The sequence below is a fragment of the Hyperolius riggenbachi genome, chromosome 7, assembly GCF_040937935.1.
Source record: "Hyperolius riggenbachi isolate aHypRig1 chromosome 7, aHypRig1.pri, whole genome shotgun sequence".
In the NCBI taxonomy this organism is placed as follows: Eukaryota; Metazoa; Chordata; class Amphibia; order Anura; family Hyperoliidae; genus Hyperolius; species Hyperolius riggenbachi.
Window position 1 is genome coordinate 191,435,658 of NC_090652.1, and position 24,364 is coordinate 191,460,021.

Consider the following 24,364-nt stretch of genomic DNA (forward strand, 5'->3'; position numbering starts at 1 on the left):
TTAATCACCCCAATCTTGTTATTAGTAACCCTAGCCTATAGCTGTCAATACATGCATTCATTTTTACCTACAGATTCTTTCACTAGGATTGAATCTGGTGATTACCAACCACCCAGATCAATTCTACTTTCGATCAATGAATCTGTTGCAAAAATGTATCAAAATTATGATCAAACAGTACATTTTTCAATTGGACACAGTGGTAGATCAGCAGCTCGTAGTATTGCACTGAACCACTACTATAATACAGTTATTTTCTGGTGAAATGCTGCAGCATTGTGTTTATTTTAATGGGAGGTGCGGCACAGGTTTCCTCACCTTGAGTGACAGAATGGCCAGAGGCGCCCCTGCCCAAGGGGAACTTTTTTTTTTTTTTTGGTTACAGGTTCTCTTTAAAACAGCATAAATGCAGTGGCTGGATAGTGTAGTGGTTAAGGGCTCTGCCTCTGACACAGGGGACCTGGGTTCAAATCTCGGCTCTGCCTGTTCAGTAAGCCAGCACCTATTGCAGTAAGGAGTTTCTTGGGCAAGTCTCCTTAACACTGCTACTGCCTACTGAGTGTGCTCTAGTGGCTGCCTCGCAAGCGCTTTGAGTCCGACAGGAGAAAGGCGCTATACAAATACTGCTATTATAATAATAATAATAATAATAATAATAAATATGGCAGCCTCCATATACCCCCTACTTTAGTTGTCCTTTAATTTCAATTTAGGTTCCCACCACTCCCCCATATCCAACAATGTAGTATGGCTATACACACAGAATTAAGTGTATTCCAATAAGCAACTGACCATAGCTTCTCCTTTTCTCCAGCCTCCAGTCCTCAGTTTTTGTAGGCAGTTACAATGGGGCTCACAGTATGAGAGCAGCCTAAAACTATTTTAGCAGACCCAGTGCAACACCACAACCTCGGTCAGGTGAAACTGTGCATCACACAAACCTCTTCCAGTAACCTCAGTGCAAAGCTCCATAAAAGTAATACAATGCCAGACTATAAAAACAACAAAGAAGAAAAACCGTACCCAATTACCCGTTTTTGACCACAGTAAATAACAAATTGTAATGAATCGAGCTATACGATAGACAAAAAATAAAAGAAAACAACGGCATTTACCATTCCAAATACGCCTCTCTCAGTCCACGTTGTATCAGAACGATTTTCAGCTTTAAAAAAAACACACGTGATTCTCTAGAGTTCGAAGTTTTCAACACGCATGCGTGACCTTGGGGCGTGACTTTTTTTTTTTTTTAAATCTCTAATCTTTCAGAACGTATACTTACTATGCATAAAAATATCTACTATAGTTTAACGGGAACTAATCTACGAAATACACTAGGGTTTCTGAATACGAATAATAGGATTTCATTAAACAAAAAAAAAGGACGCATGGGGAATAACGACATCCGGGGTAAAGGTCATGTTGTTACCGACCTTGAAAATGAAACGTTTTGTTCTAGAAACTTCAGGAATTCTGACCCAGAAACCTGCGTAACTGAAACCACGTCGTATAAAGGCTAGTGCATTGCTTAGCAGTCACTACTGTGCTATACCAGTTTCCTGATTAGTTAATAGAGGGCTCTGCCTTTCAAACACGTGATTCAGGAAGGGAAGTACAAGCAATCTGCGGCTTGTCTGAAACGCATGCTGCTCGCACTGTGACACGTGCTTATGTACCGTCAGTTGCGCTGCAATTATATTAACATTTTAGACCAACTGAGAATTTCCCATAAGTAGTTGTGTTTGGACCCATTCTATCTCGTAAGTAGTAAAGTTTGCCTTGATATGCATGCCTTTCTGATATTGTGTATAGATGATGTCTAAGATTTTTTTCTATTTGTGATTATACACTCTCTATGACTATGGGTAAGAGATGATGGTTTTGATATTTCTTACTTTTAAAAACAAATCTCTTTCTCTGGCAGTTTTGAATGTCTCTGAAATTCTTTTTGTGTTTCTTATTCTCCCTCCCCCTTTTCCTGTCAATGATTTTTGATAATGCTTTGTGCTGCTGCTGTACTACAAATTGTACCTGTAACATAAAGGAGGCCATACACTTGCAGATTTGACTATCATAAAGATTTGTCAGATGCCTGTCAAGTAGAATCAGACAGGGATCTAGCTGATGTGTGCCACACTCTAGGAACAGATTTCCAATAGACTTCAGAATGAAATCTATTGAAAATCAATCTTCGGGCTAATTCACAATACAAACGCTTTTCTAAGAGTTTTGTGATTTTACAAACTCCTGCTAATGTTAACCTATGTGTGTGTTCACACCAGAGCGATGTGATTTTGTAAAAATCCCCCATAGGATTGCATTAGCAAGAGCTTTTAAAATCTTTAGTGTTTAAAAAGCTCTTGTAGTGTGAATCAGCCCTTAATGCATTATTGAACCATTAGATCCAATGAAACTCTATGGGCCATAGATCCTTCCATCCTGTCAGATCAAATCGATAGAAATCGGCCACAAATTGAATGAATGGGGAATTTGCTAGAATTGATTTCTGATCGATTGATTCTACAGAATCGATTGAATGATGGCTAAAATCAACCAGAGTATGGCCCCCTCAAGGCTAGGGGCCCATTTACTGCAGTGTGTGTGTGTGTGTGTTTCCCTCCCCCCCCAGTCGCAAATCAAATTTAGGGCATTTTTCCACTACCCTGTGATTTAATACATCAAATAGTAAGGTACATTGAACTAAAGGAAACTGCAGCAGCAATTTTTATTAGTGCGATGTGTTTTTGGACCAAGCACAATCGTCCTGCGTTTTGGATGCGATTGAGCTCTACTGAGTATAGTAGTTAAATCGCATGGTGGAACTTAAATGCGATCGCATTTCATAGTGGATAAAAACTCTTATGGTGTGCAGGGTGCCTTAAACTGCTAGAAATTAATACAGTGGGTTTTCTCTAGATGGAAGGGCGCTAGTCTACTTTAGGGGACCCACCGCAAATCCCCATAGACACTTTCAGCTGGGCTGCAAAACGGAACAAATGGCTTCCGTTTGCTTGTTGAAACCCCCACAAGCCATATACCCATGGATAGGTAAGCATGCCCTGTAACGAATTGGGAGGTTTTCGGTAATAGAAAGTTTAAATTGGCCGTGTAGGAGCCACCGAACGGCCTAAATCTCGGTTCCGTCGGCCATCTTAATTCTGCTGTGCAGGTCTCTTTCTTCCTCCTCATTGGAGGGTTTGTTAGCTGGCACGCCCCCACCTAACAATCCCTCCAATGAGGAGGAAGAAACGACCTGCAGAGCAAAACCAAGATGGCCGACGGACCCGAAATTGCGGTCGTTCCGAGGCTCCTACACAGTCAGTTCAAACTTTTTTTTTTTTACCGAAACCCGCAAAATTCGTTAGAGGACATGCGTAGCTACCCGGGGATATAAGGCTTGTGGGGGTTTCATCAAGCAAACGGAAGCCATTTGTTCCGTTTTGCAGCCCAGCTGAAAGTGTCTATGGGGATTTGCGGTGGGTCCCCTAAAGTAGACTAGCGCCGATGGAAGACCTCAATCAGTGGCCACAGATAGATAACCCAGTGTTGCATTATAAAAATGCACACACGCACTCACACTCTGCCTGGCTCACCTGCTGATCCCCTGCCTCTAATTCATTTCACCACTGACTCTGAACAAGCATGCAGCTGATCAGGTATTTCTGACATTGGCAGATCTGACAAGATTAGCTGCGTGCTTGTTTCTGGTGATATTCAGACAATACTGCAGCCAAATAGACTAGCAGGGCTGCTAGGCAACTAGGATTGTTTAAAGAGAACCTGAACTGTAAATAAAAAGTCAAAATAACCATACATAGGTCATACTTACATTCTGTGTAGTCTACTCCTCAATCTTTCTACTCTCCTGTGTCCCATTTGTCCACTGTGATCAAGGGAATTCTCCGTCCTCCATTTTAACCACTTCCCAACTGAGGGGTTTTACCCCTTGACCACCAGAGCAATTTTCACCTTTCAGCGCTCCTTCCATTCATTCGTCTATAATTTTATCATTACTTATCGCAATGAAATGAACTATATCTTGTTTTTTTTCGCCACCAATTAGGCTTTCTTTAGGTGGGACATTATGCCAAGAATAATTTTATTCTAAATGTGTTTTAATGGGAAAATAGGAAAAAATGTGGGAAAACATTTATTTTTCAGTTTTCGCCCTTTATAGTTTTTAAATAATGCATGCTACTGTAATAAAACCCATTAAATGTATATGCCTATTTATCCCGGTTATAAAACCGTTAAATTATGTCCCTATCACAATGTTTGCCGCCAATATTTTAGTTGGAAATAAAGGTGCATTTTTTTCAGTTTTGCGTCCATCCCTAATTATAAGCCCATAGTTTATAAAGTAACAGTGTTATACCCTCTTGACATAAATATTTAAAAAGTTCAGTCCCTAAGGTAACTATTTGTTTTTTTTTTTTTTTTTATTGTACATTTTTTTTTTTTTTTTTTTTTTTTTAATTACAAAAAAAAAAAAAATTGGAGTGTGGGAGGTAAGGAGTTAATTTTTTGTGTAAAACAAGTTTATTTGTGTGTAGAAAATGGTTAGGGTGTAGTTTTACTATTTGGCCACAAGATGGCAACATTACCAATTTGTTTCATGCTACCTGCAAGCGTCCTTCCAGACTCTTGCAGGAAGTAGAAAGAGGCTGGGACTTTGTTATTTTTTCACAATGATCGCGCTGCTCAGCCGAGCAGCAGCAGGTCATTGCGGGGCTTAGATCAACAAACGGGAATGGATTTTCCCGTTCGTTGATCTCTGGGCGGGCGGGCGGCGTGTTTACGAGCGGGAACGCGGACAGCGGCGGGAGTGCGCAAAGTACGGATTTCTTCGTCCCTGGGGGTGAAAGGATGGAAAAAGGGGCGGAGAAATCCGTACGCGCGGGGGTAAAGTGGTTAAAAATGGCCATTACCCCATTGCAACTTCCTGGTCAGCACACTGTTAGGGCCCTTTTTGCTATACACAGCTGAATCGCAAATTGCTAGTGATTAATAAATCGCTACGGTTGTTACTTTATCATAGAAATCATGAGAAGTATTTTCCACTATAGTGATTCGATTTGGAAATTGCAAATTTCAATCACTTTCTGGAGCAATTTTCAGAGGGATAATGCAATGCAAATGAAAATTTAAAATCTCAATCGCATATAAAAAATTAATGAAAACTCACAATTGCTGGCGGTTGTGACTGCTAGTGGAAAAGGGCCTTTAAACTGTAATATCACCCACTTGAGCCATAGGCAAACATGGACATTACCTTGCACATTCAGTTGTAACTGACAGCAACGGCATATTTCAGTTCTGACAACATATTGAGTGTTTTGGCAAGTTTGACATTGATTTTGATCATTTCAGTCATCTTGTTTACAATTAAATCAAAGAGGCACTTGTAAGTCAGACAAATATAACATAACATTTATAATAAAATAACCACAAATGTCTTTTCTGTGCTCACATCATTATCAGTTTTATTCAACCCCCAAGTGACATTCATTCTTAGTACTTAGTACAACATCCTTTTTCAGTTATAACAGCTTTTAAACGTGAAGCATAGCTTGTCACAAGTGTCTTGCAGCGATCTACGGGTATCTTAGCCCATTCTTCATGGGCAAAAGCCTCCAGTTCAGTCACATTCTTAGGCTTGCACGCTTCAACTGCTTTCTTTAAGTCCCACCAGAGGTTCTCAATCGGATTTAACCACTTGAGGACCTAGGGCTTTCTACCCCTTAAGGACCGGCCACTTTTTTCCATTCAGACCACTGCAGCTTTCACGGTTTATTGCTCGCTCATACAACCTACCACCTAAATGAATTTTGGCTCCTTTTCTTGTCACTAATAAAGCTTTCTTTTGGTGCTATTTGATTGCTCCTGCGATTTTTACTTTTTATTATATTCATCAAAAAAGACATGAATTTTGGCAAAAAAATGATTTTTTTTTTTAACTTTCTGTGCTGACATTTTTCAAATAAAGTAAAATTTCTGTATACATGCAGCGCGAAAAATGTGGACAAACATGTTTTTGATAAAAAAAAAAAAAAAAAAAAAAACATTCAGTGTATATTTATTGGTTTGGGTAAAAGTTATAGCGTTTACAAACTATGGTGCAAAAAGTGAATTTTCTAATTTTCAAGCTTCTATGACTTTTCTGACCCCCTGTCATGTTTCATGAGGGGCTAGAATTCCAGGATAGTATAAATACCCCCCAAATGACCCCATTTTGGAAAGAAGACATCCCAAAGTATTCACTGAGAGGCATAGTGAGTTCATAGAAGATATTATTTTTTGTCACAAGTAAGCGGAAAAAAAGGGAAAAAAAAAAATAATTTCCATTTCTTCTAACTTGCGACAAAAAAATAATAATCTGCCACGGACTCACCATGCCCCTCTCTGAATACCTTGAAGGGTCTACTTTCCAAAATGGGGTGTGTTTACTGTCCTGACATTTTGGGGGGTGTTAAATTGTAAGCACCCCTGTAAAGCCTAAAGGTGCTCATTGGACTTTGGACCCCTTAGCGCAGTTAGGCTGCAAAAAAGTGCCACACATGTGGTATTGCCGTACTCAGGAGAAGTAGTATAATGTGTTTTGGGGTGTATTTTTACACATACCCATGCTGGGTGGGAGAAATATCTCTGTAAATGACAATTTATTTTGTCCATTTACAGAGATCTTTCTCCCACTCAGCATGGGTATGTGTAAAAATACACCCCAAAACACATTATACTACTTCTCCTGAGTACGGCGATACCACATGTGTGGCACTTTTTTGCACCCTAACTGCGCTAAAGGGCCCAAAGTCCAATGAGTACCTTTAGGATTTCACAGGTCATTTTGAGAAATTTCGTTTCAAGACTACTCCTCACGGTTTAGGGCCCCTTAAATGCCAGGGCAGTATAGGAACCCCACAAATGACCCCATTTTAGAAAGAAGACACCCCAAGGTATTCCGTTAGGAGTATGGTGAGTTCATAGAAGATTTTTTTTTTTTGTCAAAAGTTAGCGGAAAATGACACTTTGTGAAAAAACACAATTAAAATCAATTTCCGCTAACTTGTGACAAAAAATAAAATCTTCTATGAACTCGCCATACTACTAACGGAATACCTTGGGGTGTCTTCTTTCTAAAATGGGGTCATTTGTGGGGTTCCTATACTGCCCTGGCATTTTAGGGGCCCTAACCGTGAGGAGTAGTCTTGAAACGAAATTTCTCAAAATGACCTGTGAAATCCTAAAGGTACTCATTGGACTTTGGGCCCTTTAGCGCAGTTAGGGTGCAAAAAAGTGCCACACGTTGTATCGCCATACTCGGGAGAAGTAGTACAACGTGTTTTGGGGCGTATTTTTACACATACCCATGCTGGGTGGGAGAAATACCTCTGTAAATGACAATCTTTTGATTTTTTTTTTTACACACAATTGTCCATTTACAGCGGTATTTCTCCCACCCAGCATGGGTATGTGTAAAAATACACCCCAAAACACATTGTACTACTTCTCCCGAGTACGGCGATACCACATGTGTGGCACTTTTTTTGCACCTTAACTGCGCTAAGGGGCCCAAAGTCCAATGAGTACCTTTAGGAATTCACAGGTCATTTTTGTTTCAAGACTACTCCTCACGGTTTAGGGCCCCTAAAATGCCAGGGCAGTATAGGAACCCCACAAGTGACCCCATTTTAGAAAGAAGACACCCCAAGGTATTCCGTTAGGAGTATGGTGAGTTCATAGAAGTTTTTATTTTTTTTGTCACAAGTTAGCGGAAATTGATATTAATTGTTTTTTTTCACAAAGTGTCATTTTCCGCTAACTTGGGACAAAAAATAAAATCTTCTATGAACTCACCATACTACTAACGGAATACCTTTGGGTGTCTTCTTTCTAGAATGGGGTCATTTGTGGGGTTCCTATACTGCCCTGGCATTTTAGGGGCCCTAAACCGTGAGGAGTAGTCTTGAAACCAAATGTTGCAAAATGACCTGTGAAATCCTAAAGGTACTCATTGGACTTTGGGCCCCTTAGCGTACTTAGGGTGTAAAAAAGTGCCACACATGTGGTACCACCGTACTCAGGAGAAGTAGTATAATGCGTTTTGGGGTGTATTTTTACACATACCCATGCTAAGTGGGAGAAATATCTCTGTAAATGACAATTGTTTGATGTTTTTTACACACAATTGTCCATTTACAGAGATATTTCTCCCACCCAGCATGGGTATGTGTAAAAATACACCCCAAAACACATTATACTACTTTTCCTGAGTACGGCGGTACCACATGTGTGACACTTTTTTGCAGCTTAGGTGCGCTAAGGGGCCCAACGTCCTATTCACAGGTCATTTTGAGGCATTTGTTTTCTAGACTACTCCTCGCGGTTTAGGGCCCCTAAAATGCCAGGGCAGTATAGGAACCCCACAAGTGACCCCATTTTAGAAAGAAGACACCCCAAGGTATTCCGTTAGGTGTATGGCGAGTTCATAGAAGATTTTATTTTTTGTCACAAGTTAGTGAAAAATGACACTTTGTGGAAAAAAACCCAATAAAAATCAATTTCCGCTAACTTTTGACAAAAAAATAAAATCTTCTATGAACTCGTCATACACCTAACGGAATACCTTGGGGTGTCTTCTTTCTAAAATGGGGTCACTTGTGGGGTTCCTATACTGCCCTGGCATTTTACGGGCCAAAAAACGTGAGTAGTCTGGAAACCAAATGTCTCAAAATGACTGTTCAGGGGTATAAGCATCTGCAAATTTTGATGACAGGTGGTCCTATGAGGGGGCGAATTTTGTGGAACCGGTCATAAGCAGGGTGGCCTTTTAGATGACAGGTTGTATTGGGCCTGATCTGATGGATAGGAGTGCTGGGGGGGTGACAGGAGGTGATTGATGGGTGTCTCAGGGGGTGGTTAGAGGGGAAAATAGATGCAATCAATGCACTGGGGAGGTGATCGGAAGGGGGTCTGAGGGGGATCTGAGGGTTTGGCCGAGTGATCAGGAGCCCACATGGGGCAAATTAGGGCCTGATCTGATGGGTAGGTGTGTTAGGGGGTGACAGGAGGTGATTGATGGGTGTCTCAAGGTGTGATTAGAGGGGGGAATAGATGCAAGCAATGCACTGGCGAGGTGATCAGGGCTGGGGTCTGAGAGCATTCTGAGGGTGTGGGCGGGTGATTGAGTGCCATAGGGGCAGATAGGGGTCTAATTTGATAGGTAGCAGTGACAGGGGGTGATTGATGGGTAATTAGTGGGTGTTTAGGGTAGAGAACAGATGTAAACACTGCACTTGGGAGGTGATCTGATGTCGGATCTGCGGGCGATCTATTGGTGTGGGTGGGTGATCAGATTGCCCGCAAGGGGCAGGTTAGGGGCTGATTGATGGGTGGCAGTGACAGGGGGTGATTGACGGGTGATCAGGGGGGATAGATGCATACAGTACATGGGGTGGGGGGGTCTGGGGAGAATCTGAGGGGTGGGGGGGTGATCAGGAGGGATCAGGGGGCAGGGGGGGGGGGGGATAAAAAAAAAATTAGCGTTGACAGATAGTGACAGGGAGTGATTGATGGGTGATTAGGGGGGTGATTGGGTGCAAACAGGGGTCTGGGGGGTGGGCAGGGGGGGGGGTCTGATGGGTGCTGTGGGCGATCTGGGGCAGGGGGGGGGGGGGGGAATCAGTGCGCTTGGTGCAGACTAGGGTGGCTGCAGCCTGCCCTGGTGGTCCCTCGGACACTGGGACCACCAGGGCAGGAGGCAGCCTGTATAATACACTTTGTAAACATTACAAAGTGTATTATACACTTTGTATGCGGCGATCGTCGGGTTAACATCCCGCTGGCGCTTCCGTATGGCCGGCGGGATGTTGCGGCGGGTGAGCGGCGCCAGGCGGAGGATCGCGTCACTGATGACGCGATCGCTCCGCCCATGCCCCTACAAGGACCGCCGCCATTTGTCAATACGGCGGTCCTTGCGGGGTCCACTTCCCGGCCGCCAATTGTATATACGGCGGTCGGGAAGTGGTTAAGTCTGGTGACTGGGATGGCCACTCCAAAATGTTCCAGCCTTTAATCTGCAACCATGCTCTAGTGGACTTGGAGGTATGCTTGGGATCATTGTCCTGTTGAAAGGTCCAACTTCTCCCAAGCCTCAGGTTTGTGACGGACTGCATCACATTTTCTTCTAATATCTCCTGGTACTAAAGAGAATTTATGGTACCTTGCACACGCTGAAGCTTCCTTGTACCTGCAGAAGCAAAACAGCCGCAAAGCATGATTGAGCCCCCGCCATGCTCCACAGTAAGCAAGGTGTTCTTTTCTTCATAGGCCTTGTTCTTCCTCCTCCAAACATAGTGTTGAGCCATAGGCCCAAACCGTTCTAATTTTGTTTCATCAGTCCACAGAACACTATTACAAGTAACTTGGGGGTTGAATAAAACTGATAATTATGTGAGCACAGAAAAGACGTGTGGTTATTTCATTTCAAAGGTTATGTTATATTTGTCTGACTTACAAGTGCCTCTTTGATTTAATTGTAAACAAGATGACTGAAACGATCAACATCCATGTCAAACTGGCCAAAACACTCAATTTCAGTGGGGGTTGAATAATTTTGAACACAACTGTATAAAGTAGAACAAGTAGTTATCTACTTATGTTTATTTAGTAATCCTCAGGGACAAGACTGTGAGAGATCCACACCCACTCAAGAAATTTTTCAGTTCTGCACAAATACAGCGCTGCGTAATGTTGACTTATTATTATTATTATTATTATTATTATTAATAATAATTCTTCTCCGATAAAAGAGAGGCCGTGAGTGTCTGCCTCAGTTGAAATATTTCCTGCACAGCCGAAGGATGGATTATTTTCCAGAGGAAACCAGGTTTTTGTGAGTAGAGCTTGGGGATTCTCTTGGGGGTTGCGGAGTCTGGGTTGGACAGGCTGGCAGCTTCAAGGTTATTACCTTGTCCTCGTGTTTGCTCCTTCGTAGAAAGGAGGAAGCGGGATGGCGACCTATCCCTCTGCTGGTGGGTCTGAAGTGGCTATATGCTGTCTCGCGCTGGCGTGGAGGCAGGAACAGATCCAGCCTATCTATTGCGGGGAAGGTTATACCCGCGCACGGCTAGTGGACGACGTCACCTCTTGCGGAAACCAGGGAGGACTCTGCTATTTAGGGAGATGGAGGGACGTGCTGGTGTCCTCTATACTGGCTACATGTGCAGCTGGGACAGAACTCAAAGATGTGTATTACATCGGGGGAGGAAGTGCCTGGAACCTCTAAAGCAGTGTTTCTTAACATTTTATTGGTATGTACCCCTTTTAAAACCCTGTACTCACCAAGTACTCCCTAGCATAGTAAACATTATAGCAAGTACCCCTTGACAAATAATATTTAATCATGGTACATGATAATTGGTTGTAAACACTTTGGCCTCTATTCATAAAACAAATGTGGTGAAAAAAACTTGTGGAGGTAAAATACTGCAGCGGTATTTTAGACTTCTGGGTGGTCATTCATAAAAATCTTGCCAGCTGCCATACAAGTGCGGAGATCTCCCACGGAAGGCTGGCGGTAAGCTGTCGGAAGGCATGCGGAAACACTGAAGCCGGCAGAGTCCCTCCGTGCGCTGCTCTCTCTGGGAGGTCTGTCCCATTCACTTTCATGTAATCCGAACTCTTCTCGCTACATCAGAGGAAGCGGTATTTCCTGTTCGCTTACCGCTTCCTCTAATATTTATGAATTGACATTTTGTAACTTTTTCTAGATAAATCTAGAAAAACACCGCACAAGGCGGAAATTTCTCGCTCTGCTGGGGGATTGTAGATTTTCATGCGGAAACAGCTTTTATGAATGCACACTTTGCTAAATGGACGGGAAGTCAGCTGTTTTGAGCAGAAAACTGGCGTAAAAAGTTTTACATGAATAGAGGCCTTTGTAAGCATTTACTATGGCTTTTAATGAGCTAAAACACTAATTTGTTTTAAATAAGATTTATCATGTTCTAAAACTCTAAATTTGTTGTTCTTGTTAAATTGAGAGAGAGAGAGAGAGAGAGTTTGGTTGATACAATTAAAGGATACCACAACTGAAACTAACATTGCGGCAGTGTGTGGGGGAGTACAAGTAATTACCTTCAGCTCCTCCTGCCCCCCTCCGTCTGCCGCCGTTCATCTATTTCTCCCGGTGTCTGCCGACTCTGACCCCCCCCCCCCCCCCCACCCGGACATACTGCGCCCTGTGCGTGCAGTATGTCATCCCCTCTTCACTTCTGGCAGGCGCATAACGATCGGCTTAGAAGCACGCTGATTCTTGTGCCTCCACTTGGCTGCATGTGCACTCCATTACACTAAGCATCACATGATTAGCATGTGGAGGCAGAAGAATCAGCGTGCTTCTGAGCCGATCGTTATGCGCCTGCCAGAAGCGAAGAGGGGATGACATACTGCACGCACAGCCAATCAACATGAAGAAGTCCGCACACAGACTAATCGGAGCAATCACCATAAATTTATTGTCCCATCACATGTATAGATACAAGAGTCTGACCTGCATAAGCCGACGATCGTTTCGGGGCCACTCAGGGTCCCCTTTATCAAGGCGGATAGCAGAAAAGTATGTCTTTTCTGCTATCCGCCTTGATAAAGGGGACCCTGAGTGGCCCCGAAACGATCGTCGGCCTATGCAGGTCAGACTCTTGTATCTATACATGTGATGGGACAATAAATTTATGGTGATTGCTCCGATTAGTCTGTGTGCGGACTCCTTCATGTTGATTGGATGTGATGGCCTGGGAGCCCGGCACCAGCTTACCCACTGACGTGAGTGCGGTCTTTTTGATTTGTTTATACTGCACGCACAGGGCGCAGTATGTCCGGGTGGGGGGTCAACAGAGCCGGTAGAAATAGTAGATGAACTGCGGCAGACGGAGGGGAGCAGGAGGAGCTGAAGGTAATTACTTGTACTCCCCCACACACTGCCGCAATGTTAGTTTCAGTTGTGGTATCCTTTAAAGAGGCAGTGTCAGCCATACTATCTTAAAAAGTAGAAAAGACTTGCTCTATGTACATAACATGTATTGCACTGTCCATGTTTTGATTTCAGTGAGGTTTTTTTTTTTATATAGTAAATAAAGAGAAGCTGATTCAGGCATTTGCTATTTTGGAATCCCTGTCTGAAGCCAATCCTGATGTCATTTCCACCCTTAGGGCCCGTTTCCACTATCACGAATTCGCATGCGTTACCCGCATGCGTTACCCGCATGCGAATTCGCATAGCCAGTACAAGTGGATGGGACTGTTTCCACTTGTGCGTTTTCCTGAACGTTTTTCTGTGCAGAAAAAATCTGCATGGTAGGGTCCTCAGAATTCGCCTGCGTGTGGAATGCAGGCGAATCGCACGCAATGTATTTAATAGGGAAATCGCATGCGTTTTCCCCATGCGGTTTTTGCCGCGAATTCGCATGCGATTTCGCATAGGTACCCATGTTAATTCACACAGGCAGTGACATGGTTAAAATCGCATCACCCTAACCTATGCGAAATCGCGGCAAAAAACGCATGCGGAATCGCACCCGCATGCGATTTGCCTGCGGTGATTCGCCGGCGATTCCGCAACGCTATAGTGGAAACGGGCCCTTACTCAGGGAGAAGGGCGGCCAATGCAAACACAATTTTCAGACACTCCCACCCAGCTCTGCAATAGAAAGTACATTGGGCTCTATTCACAATGAGCAGTTCAGTAAAATCATTTTTAAACTGTAAAATACTTCATGCGGTATTTTACACTTTCACCCTCCGCCCATATTCAATAAAGTTTTCCCACATAGTGTTGTACATTTAGGTTAGGTCCATTTGGACAAAGTGAACAATTTTATTTACCTGTACTAGTACAGTCGTAAGGCAGTTTTTCTACATGAGGCAGGAGTTTGGTAATTTACCGAACAAACATGCCTCGATTCACTAAGCCCTGCTCGGTACAAACAAACAAAGAACATTTATATTGTGATTTTCTCCTGGCTGACTCTAAGCACCAGAGCTGCAGCCACTAGGACACACTTTATACGTACGCGTGTAGCAGGGAAGCGGGCAGGCAGGGAGCTGCATGTATCGCTTTTCTGTCCTGTGCATCCCAGTTATCCCTTTAGATGTGCTGCAGCCACCAGGGGGAGCTCTTCAGTATGCTAGAATACAGATTTACACATCTAAAGGAATGCAGGAAATCACTCAGAATTGTCAGCTTCCTCTGCTTTGATACACTGAAACACCCACCCGATACCCCCTTTGCATTTAAATCACAATGAGAAGCATGATGTGTGGCTCTTCCTATTGGCTGGCTGTCAAATCCACCACACAGACCGCATGAGGGGGAGAGGGTTATCGGCTGCTATAAATTAACATTTTGTGGTTACCTGTAAGATCATCAGGGCATTCATGGCGGCGGAACATGGAGACCTGGGCTGAGGCGCATGCTTCCGGGTCTCAGCAGGCCGCTGACGTCACTGGAGCGCAGCCTGGCGCTAAGCTCCTATTGGATAGGCGGCGGACGTGCTCTCGATACGCGCTCCACTGCTGTAAACCATAACCGCGTGTGTGTTGCATGTCAGCTGACACACTGAGCTTCTATTGGTTGTTTTCAATTCTGTTTTTCTGATTGGTTAGTCCTTGTATTTAAGCATGGTGAGCGCCCTCAGACATCTCCTGTGATAGCATTAGCTTTTGGCTTGTTGCTGGGTATGCGCTCACAAACCATTTGAGGACCAGTGCACACCAAAAACCTCTAGAAGATCTGCAAAATGCTAGAGGTTTTTGGAGCAGATTTCAGAGCGATTCTAGGCATGTTTAGAGACCTTTTCTAAACGTGCCTAGTGTTCTTGGAGCATTTTGTGTAGCAGATTACAAATATTGTTACAGTAAAAGCTGTTACTGAACAGTTTCTGTAACAAAAATGCCTGGAAAACTGCTCTGATCTAGCGTTTTTTTTTCAGAGCGGTTTTCCACTTTCCTATACTTTGAGGCAGAAACGCCTCAGAAATCTAAAAAATGCTGCAGCCCCTGAGTTTGCGTTTGTGGAAAAAACCACTCTGGTGTGCACCATCCCATTCACTCATTAGCCAAGAGGTTTTCCCCCTGCAAGCGTTTTAAAAAAACGCTTCATAACCGCTCTGGTGTGCACCAGCCCTGACTACTGTTGCCGATTCTGCTTTGTATCTTGACCACGCTTATTCTAGATATTCCCTGGTGCCGACTCTGCCTGTATCCCGACCATGTTCTATTGGATTACCTGATGCCGACTCTGCTGTTGTCCCTGGACTTGTCTGTTTGCCACCTGGATCGACCCCTGCCTGGATAAGGACTTGCAAGAACGCTGCCTGGACTGACATCTGGCTAGTACTGACCACTCTTTCTCTTTAAGTGCCTGAACTGCATAACCATTCTTCTCGCTTGCAGTCATCTGACTCTCATCTGGATTGCCTCATCCTCCAGGCCTCACGCGACTATTATACTTGTGATACTGTGCCTTGTATGATTGTTATTGGTTCTAATTGGTGGATACTATCTGTCAGTCTGTATGCTACATCTACCTGCAGGGTTATTGTAATTCTGTACTAGGTAGGAGTTTGTGCAGGTGTTTTACGGGCTGGGCTATAGGTCAGTCATATGAGCATACAGCCTGACCTATAGTCATTGACCAGATAAGCCTGACATTACCCATAATGCACCACCACTACTGAATATGCAAATTCTCTTTTCGCCCTTGTAAGCCAGGCAAGCATCCAGAACTGCTTTAAATATTACACAGCCACATTAACCCCACATGTAGACGGCCTGTTTAGGACTTTTGGTCCTCATCAGTGCATGGCAGGGATTGATATGGCTGTATGGGATAGGGCTTGGACCAGTACAGCAGGGTAACCAAGCAGCTCGGGGTGACCCAAACCACTAGGACTATTCTCTCTGTCTTCTACCTGGACTTTGATTGTTGCCGAGCTCTGCCTGGATTTGACAACTCTCTGCCTGCCTGTCATTTACTATGGCATCATCCTCCAGAAGGCCTCTCACTGCAGAAACGCTGGTGGAGCTGGAGGACACCGATCTGCAGTCACTGGCGGACTCAAGTGAGAGACGCACCTGGGGATCTGTCATCTGACCCAGGTAGCGACATCGACTCCATCACCACCGAGGTCAGTGATGTCGGGTTTGGTGCCCCATCGACCTTTGTCTGGCTCTGCCCCCGCTCCACGTTTCCCTTTTACTGACCTGAAGAGTGCGATTGCAACCCCCTGGCGTACCTGCAGCTTTTCTTCACGGACGTGGATATTGATAAGATAGTGGAGGAGACTAACCGCTATGCCACCCAACAATTGGCTGCCCCACAAGGGCGCTTTTTCGAGGAGCAGTACATGGGAGCCGGTCACCAAAGCAGAGATTTGGTTATTTTTGGGCATGATTATTCTGCAGGGAGTGGTGGGGAAGCCCGGGAGTGGTGGGGCAGCCCCTGCAGAAATGGTATTGGACCACCAATAAAATAATTGCCATACGGCCAGTACCTACGCCTCAGACGAAACAATTCCAGTCTGGACACTTTCGAACCACAGGCGCAGGAGTTGGCTGCGCGATTAGAGGCAAGAAGGTATGACAGACGTTCTCTTGAGGAGGCTCAGGATAGGGCAAGAAGGGTGGACAGAAGTTCTCTCCTCTCCAGAGGTTCTAGTGAGCGAAAGAACACTTTTACTTTTGACTGTACCCCTATGTCCAACGGTTTGACTCGAATCATCAAGAGAAATTGGGGGATAATAGCGAGAGATACTACCCTCAAAGTGTTCCCCGATCCCCCTAGAGTGGCTTATAGGAGAGCCCCAACTTTAGGGGATACCCTAACCTAAAGTGAGTACTATTCACCTCCCATCTGCAATTGGCTGTCTGCTGGACACCCCAGGGCAACCACAGATGCGGCAATTGCAACGTTTGCAGGAATATGTGGGAAGGTACTAACTATCGCTTGGGTGGCTTAAAGTGGGAAGTGAGGGCTTTTATCACTTGCCAAACTAAATTTGTCTCGTATGTGATCTTTTGCCCTTGTCTTTTCTTCTATGTGGGCAAAACTACCCGTCCCTTAAGGGAAAGAGTAGGGGAACATTTCAAATCTGGCAAAGGTAGTCCCAGGTTGATCGAACATGTAAGGGAGGCCCACGGTGGCAGTGAGGTGCTTGAAATTTGCGGGTCTCCTGCATGTCGCTCCATCACGCAGGGGAGGTGACCGCGACCGAGAATTGACCAGACGGAAATCACGAGTCATTCTGTGTGCTGAGGCTATGGGACCTTTGGGCCTGAATGATAGGTTAGAGCTGTCCTGCTTTTTGGATCCATAATGATCCCCAAATGCTTTTCTTTAATCCTCTGGCTTGTCTTTCCACCTTTGCTTCTCCTGCGACTTTCCTAGCATCGGGTGTCTGTCCTTTTCCCCATTGGGTCTTTCCTAAGTTCCCTGGCCTTTTCGGGTCTTTCTAACTAATGGGTGATTCCCAATGTGGGTAAGTTTCTCACCTGTGACCCCCAATTAACTAGCTGCAGTATACACCGCTGGGTCCTCAATAGACGACCTAACCCCCTGCCGCATCATTATGTGGGATGATCCATTTGGACCTTGCAGCTGGATGCAGGCAATTTCCGCATTTATCGATGTGAGAAGAAAATCTACTTTTTTTTTTTTTTTTTCCTCCCCACCCCCTTTAAAGGAATGGGGGTAACTTTTGCCTTGGGGGTACTTTATATGAGGGGTCAAGTTTGAAAGTTAACCCTGGGATTTGGGCATGTTACTTTCCTGGGGATCACAATGGTTCTTTAACTATCCTTCTCCTCTACAGGCTTCCCTGCCTTTGCTTCTGTTTCTTGGCTACACTGGAAATGTCCGTTTTCGACCAATATAGCTTTAAAATAGTGCATGCTACTGTAATTAAAATCCACGTAATGTGCATTTGTACTGGCTAAATTATGTCCCGATCACAATGTCTGGCACCAATATTTTATTTAGAAATATTAAATATAAAGTAAGTGTTATACTATTTTTTTTTTTTTTTTTTTTTTTTTTTTTTTTTTTTTTTTTTTTAGAAAACAAAATTTGGTAACAATTGGGGAGTGCAAGAGGTAAGGAGTAACAGAAACAAAACCAAAAAAAAAAACTACACACATACTTCATACTTGGGTTTTTCTTTTGGGGGGGGGGGGGCATTTGGTGGAATGTATTCCTATGTTTACCAAATAGGAGGCACGGCGCCCAACTCTGGCATCTCCAGCTGTCTGGTGCTTCAGGCAGATGCATTTGCATAGTTTCCAGATAAAGTCAACATGCATCACTGGCCTGTCATGTCCAGGACTGTGGAGTTGGTACAAAAATCTTCAGACTCCTCCTCAGTTTATGAAACCATGACTCCAACTCCGGGTGCCCAAAATTGCCCCGACTCCAACTCCACAGCCCTGGTCACATCGCTGCTTGTGGAGAATGTAGGTGTTCCAGATGCTTTGCTCCAGGAGATAGGGGAAATTCTATTTATAATATTGTGTGCCTCCGCCTGGTCAGCTCTGTCCACACCACCCATGGTGCTGCTGTAGTCCACCACGACCTGCAGTTTTTCCATGTCTTTCCATGTCTTTTCCTCCTCTCGTTCTGGTGGGGACAGTGGGAGGTGTTGTGAACTGTGGAGAGGAGACAGACGATTTTTTTTTTTTTTTTTTTTCTTGTCCCACAATCGGAGAGCTAACCATTTCCTTCTGCAAAACAGCTCTGTCCCCTGTCTTCAGCTTCTGCTTGGCAAAGGCCGATGGCACCTCCTGCCTATTAGGCCTAACAGTGCCCCCCCCCCCCCCATTAAAACACATTTAGAATAAAATAATTGGCATAATGTCCCACCCAAAGAAAGCCTAATTGGTGGCGAAAAAAACCCAAGATATAGTTTCATTGTGATAAGTAATGATAAAGTTCTAGGCGAATGAATGGAAGGAGAGCTGAAAGGTGAAAATTGCTTTGATGCTCAGGGGGTAAAACCCCTCAGTTGTGAAGTAGTGAAAATATACCACACACAGGATGTATTCAGAGTATATATGTACATACTGCATATGCTGCTGCCTTATTTGTACAGTTTTGCTATTCTTTCAGATTATTGATGAATTTAATTACTTCAACAATTGTGTTCCAGTCATGCAGAATGTCTACCAGGCCTTTATTCTAATATATTTGGTGAGTTAAGACTTAAAGAGACACTGAAGCGAGAAAAAAATTATGATATTATGATTTGTATGTGTAGTACAGCTAAGAAATAAAACATTAAGATCAGATACATCAGTCTAATTTTTTCCAGTACAGGAAGAGTTGAGAAACTCCAGTTGTTATCTCTATGCAAACAAGCCATTAAGCTCTCCGACTAAAGGCCCATACACACGTCGGATTTGCGCGAACGACGGGTCGTTTGAACGTTCCGTCCGCACGTTTCCGCATGAAATCCGGCGTGTGTACAGACTATCGTTCGGGAGATAAGACTGGTTACCAACGATCCGCCGGGCGGATCGCTGGTAACCAGTCTTATCTCCCGAACGATAGTCTGTACACACGCCGGATTTCATGCGGAAACGTGCGAACGACGGAACGTTCAAACGACCCGTCCGCGCAAATCCGACGTGTGTATGGGCCTTAAAGAGAACCCGAGGTGGCCTTGTATTACGTAAGTGGGGCACAGAGGCTGGTTGGGCACACTAACACCAGCCTCTGTTGCCCCATCGTGTGTGTCAAAGACCCCCCTGCTCGCCGCTATACCCCCGCAGAGCTGGCGACACGCAGCGCGTCGCCAGCACAATGTTTACTCTAGCGCTGTCTGTCAGCGCCGCTCCGCCGCCTCCTCCGCATCGCCGCTACCCGCCCTCGTCCCTTCCCTCCCGCTGATTGGAGGGAAGGGACGAGGGCGGGTAGCGGCGATGCGGAGGAGGCGTGGGAGCGGCGCTGACAGACAGCGATAGAGTAAACATTGTGCTGGCGACGCGCTGCGTGTCGCCAGCACTGCGGGGAGTTTAGCGGCGAGCAGGGGGGTCTTTGACACACACGATGGGGCAACAGAGGCTGGTGTTAGTGTGCCCAACCAGCCTCTGTGCCCCACTTACGTAATACAAGGCCACCTCGGGTTCTCTTTAAGTTAGTCGTGGAGAGGGCTGTTATCTGACTTTTATTATCTCAACTGTAAGTGAACTGTTTACTTTTTATCTGCTAGAGGAGAGGTCATTACTTCACAGACTGCTCTGAAAGACTCATTTTGAATGCTGAGTGTTGTGTAATCTGCACATATTAGAGAATGATGCGATGTTAGAAAAAAACACTATATACCTGAAAATAAAAGTATGAGAATGTTTTCTTTGCTGCTAATCTTCTAGTAATTATTCATAGTACACAACCAATTCATTATATCTATTTTTTTTTTTTTTTTTTTTTTTTTTTTTCGCTTCAGTGTCTCTTTAAGAATTGGAGGCCTAATGCTGGGAATACACAGTACGTTTATTCCCGCATAATCGAGCCGCTGATGGTTCGATTGATAATTTCCGACATGTCCGATACCCCGCCGGATCGATTCCGCGCTCGATACCGGCGGGCAGGACAAAAGAAGAAACGAGTGGAAGATAAGGAAGCGCCCGCGGGGACATGCCGTAATCGAGCCAGCGGCTCGATTATGCGGAAATAAACATACAGTGTATTCCCAGCATAAAATTAATGAAGAAAAAAAGTACAGAGTTTGACTACTAATTTCAGACAGAGATGCACCGTCAGGGAGGTAGGAGGACAACAGAAGTGAGAGGTATATGGAGGCTGCCATATTTCCTTTTTAAGCAATACTGGGTACCTGGCTATCCTGCTGAGCTGGGGGTGGTCTGTGGTAACACAGTAGAGGTGGCCGTAGAGCTCTGACTTTCAGTGGAGATGCTTTGTTTGTGGCGGGGTTTACCAACTAGGGTCATTTCCCAGCAAGCATCTGGTTGTATATTGCTGTTCATTCACCGGGACTGTAAGGGGCAGATAAACTTTATTTGGATTATTAATTACATTGGAGGCACTCCTATATAATTGCATGACAGCTGATAAATCCTTCTGGTAGACTGTATCAGCCATCTTATTGTGACAAGATTTGTGTGACATTCCTGTTCAGCCCTGGGACAATTTCACTCATAGATAGATCAAGTGTTATGCTAGGTACACACCATAAAATTTTGTGTTAGATGGTTCGATAATTTCCAACATGTCCAATCTTCTTTTCAATAGTTTTTCTGATCAATTTTTTCATAAAAGTGAATAATAATGGATAAGGGAATTGAAACGGGAAAAATGCATCGTGTGTACCTAGCAATACTTGCGTTCACCTCTGACATTGTCGTAGCTGGCCCATTTTGACCCCCTCCCCAGGCATCAGCTGATGCAACTCTTCCCTTTGTTGCCGGTTTCCTTGCAGCCCCTCCTTTCTCTCTTTTCAGCTTGGCCTGCCAGTCACTTTCTATCCTCGGCCTGAGCTTCCCACACTTCAGGGTCTGCACACCTGTTTCGCCACCCCCACTGGTGCGATAATCATAAGTATTGAATTAGAGGTCTAAACACATAGTGAACTGTGAGAAGAAAAAAAAAAAAAAAAACAGGTTGCGCTGGGCATATGTAGTTCATAGATCAATACCAATGTATCAGGGCTCGTTTCCACTAGTGCGGTGCGGAATCGCCTGCATTCCACCGCGGACAAAATCGCATGCGGGTGCGATTCCGCATGTGTTTTGCCGCGATTCCGCATAGGTAAGGCTGTATGCGAATTTAACAGTCACTGCCTGTGTAAATTAACATTAATACCTATGCGAAACCGCATGAGATTTGGCGGCAAAAAACGCATGGTCACCCCGCATGCGATTTCCCTATTAGTTACATCAGCGGCGATTCGCGCACATTCCTTCTGCACGCAAAATCTGATGGCCCTGCCGTGCAGATTTCTGCCGCACCAAAAAACCGCTGCCGCAGCCGCACAAGTGTAAACAGCCCCATCCACTTACATTGCCTATGCGAATCCGCGTGCAGTGCCCGCATGCGGATTCGCTATAGTGGAAACGAGCCCTCAATGATTATCTGTACTCAGGGTATATACAAACATATAAAGTTTTTTCTCTAATTATCATCCGGGACAACCTGAGATCCGGTCCCGCCCCGGATCTGTGGAAACACAATCAACCAAGAAGATTAAAAGCCCCCGCCCTCCCATACTCCTCAGTTCATCTGTGTTTCCACGCGGAAACACGCTAAGAAGCAAAGCTCCTGATTTTTTTTGTTTTTTGGTACTCACCAAAGGGTGAGTCAGGCGATTGGAGGTTCAGTGGCAAAGTGTTACAGGAGGTGACACAGGCCGCGGCCTCCGAAACAGGCAGTGTGCGTCCTCTGATGTGGTTTTGGTCGCCACACTGCTCCTCTTCCATCCGGACGCCGGCTCTGCAAGGCGCATCCGCGTCTGGAGGCGGCACCCTGTGAGGTCAGACGCGGAGGGCGTAAGCGTACTGACGTCACGAGGCCGCGGAAGGGGCGGAACGGAGAGTCAGGAAGTGAAACAGGCGTGCTCCTGGCGTTCTCCGTCTCAAAGGCCTGCAGGCAGCAGTGGCACTGGCGGTGAGGCAGCGATCAGCAACATGTCTCAACCGCAGAAGGGGGAACAGCCTCAGCAGCAGCGTGACACGGAGGTTCCAAGCCCCGCTTCTAAAGCCACTTCGCATGGGCAACCATCAGGTTCTACAGTGGTGAGTCCTCCAGTTGGAGGGAGTTGTTTCTGCCATGTTTTCCTTCTGATGGTGTCTCAGTATTTTGTCATCTCTTGTGTTTTTCAGGCAAAAACTGAGTCAAAAAATGCTCCACCTAAATATAAGAGATGTGGCCTATGTAATACTAAGATATCTTTAGAGGCCCCTAGGAATATATGTCAAAATTGCACAGAGTCCATTGTAGCTTCCCAGACTTCCAATATTTTAAAGGAGGTTATGGAATCTGTTAATAAAAACATGCAGGAGACTCTGGATAAATTTAAAGAATCTTTTGTACAACCTCCTCCTGCTGAATCCCTTCCGGGACCTTCTAACAGAGGGTTTTCGCATTTCTCCATTCCTGCGGATACACTTGCAGCCGAGGAAGAGGGAGATCAGGGAGAGGAGGAGGAGGAGGAAGAGGGGGCACTTTCTGAGACTAGGTCTCAGGAGGAGGATCAACCCCTATCTGAGAACTCAGATAGTGAAGTGATTGTTAAGACCCCTAGATTTTTATTTTCTCCGGAGGAATCTTCTGAGTTATTAAAAGCGGTCTATACTACAGAACAGATTAATGAACCTATCCCAGATGTTACCCCTCAGGACCAGGTTTATTCAGGATTGGGGCAATCAATGGGTAGAGTTTTTCCCATCCACAAAACCTTGCAAGAAATTATTTCTTCCCAGTGGCAAAATCCTGAGAGGCCCCTTTTTATTCCCAAATCGGCCAAGAGAAAGTATCCCTTTGCTCAGGCGGAAATTGAAAAATTAACTAAATGCCCAAAGCTTGATGCTTCCCTGTCAAAGTATTCGAAAGATTCCGACCTATCTTTTGAGGACACTGGTGTCCTCAAAGATGTGATGGATAGGAAAGTAGATTCACTGCTAAAGAAAGCCTGGGAGTCAGCAGCCTTTGGGTTCATTCCAGGTATTTCGGCAACATGTATCTCTAGGAATCTGAGAATCTGGATGGATAATTTGATTGATCAGATTTCTAAGGGCGCTCCTTTAAAGGATTATGCGTCATCCCTTCCTGTGGTCCTTAGGGCAGTGGCTTTTTTAGCGGACGCAGTCACGGAACTTATCAGAGTGTCGGCCCGTACTACCGCTCTGGTGAATTCGGCGAGACGGGCCGTGTGGCTAAAGACCTGGGAGGGAGATCAAACTTCAAAAAATAGACTTTGTTCTATCCCCTTTGAAGGTAATTTACTCTTTGGGCCGGGCTTGGATGATGTTTTATCCCGCTCGGCGGAAAAAGGGAAACAATTTCCAAGTAAAAAGAATGTGGTTAAAGGTAAGAAACCGTTTCTGTCTCTAAAGCAAGTCTCCTCTCAGGGAGGGAATCGGAATGTGCAGAGGAAGTGGTCCTTTCCGAGAGGAAGGGGGAGAGGGGGTTTCGCTCTTGGTAAGACCGAACCCTCCAAATCTAAGAAATGACAGTCTGCCCGTGGGGGGAAGATTGATTTATTTTCGATCGGAATGGGAGAGATTGAATCCCGATCCGTTTGTATTGCAGATTATAAGACAGGGTTACCGACTTCAATTTGCCAGTTCCCCCCCTCAAAGG

The 24,364-nt window shown here is 44.8% G+C and overlaps 2 protein-coding genes across 3 annotated transcripts in view; one reads left to right on the plus strand and one right to left on the minus strand.

The window, feature by feature from the left end:
• HSPE1 (heat shock protein family E (Hsp10) member 1) overlaps positions 1 to 1,273 on the minus strand; it is a 37,489-nt gene extending 36,216 nt beyond the window's left edge. Inside the window, exon 1 of the mRNA XM_068244951.1 lies at positions 1,116 to 1,273. Within this exon, the coding sequence (XP_068101052.1) occupies positions 1,116 to 1,118 (3 nt within the window). The 5' untranslated portion in view covers positions 1,119 to 1,273. The remainder of the gene's footprint in view (positions 1 to 1,115) is intronic.
• The window catches only part of HSPD1 (heat shock protein family D (Hsp60) member 1), a 715,033-nt gene that overhangs the window by 437,862 nt on the left and 252,807 nt on the right, over positions 1 to 24,364 (plus strand). The window contains exon 1 of one of the 2 annotated variants that reach the window (XM_068244948.1): positions 1,413 to 1,760. The exons of the other annotated variant lie outside the window; for it this stretch is intronic. The gene's annotated coding sequence lies outside the window, so the exon portion shown is untranslated. Of the gene's footprint in view, positions 1 to 1,412; positions 1,761 to 24,364 lie in introns of those variants that run through there. 2 annotated transcript variants of the gene reach the window in all.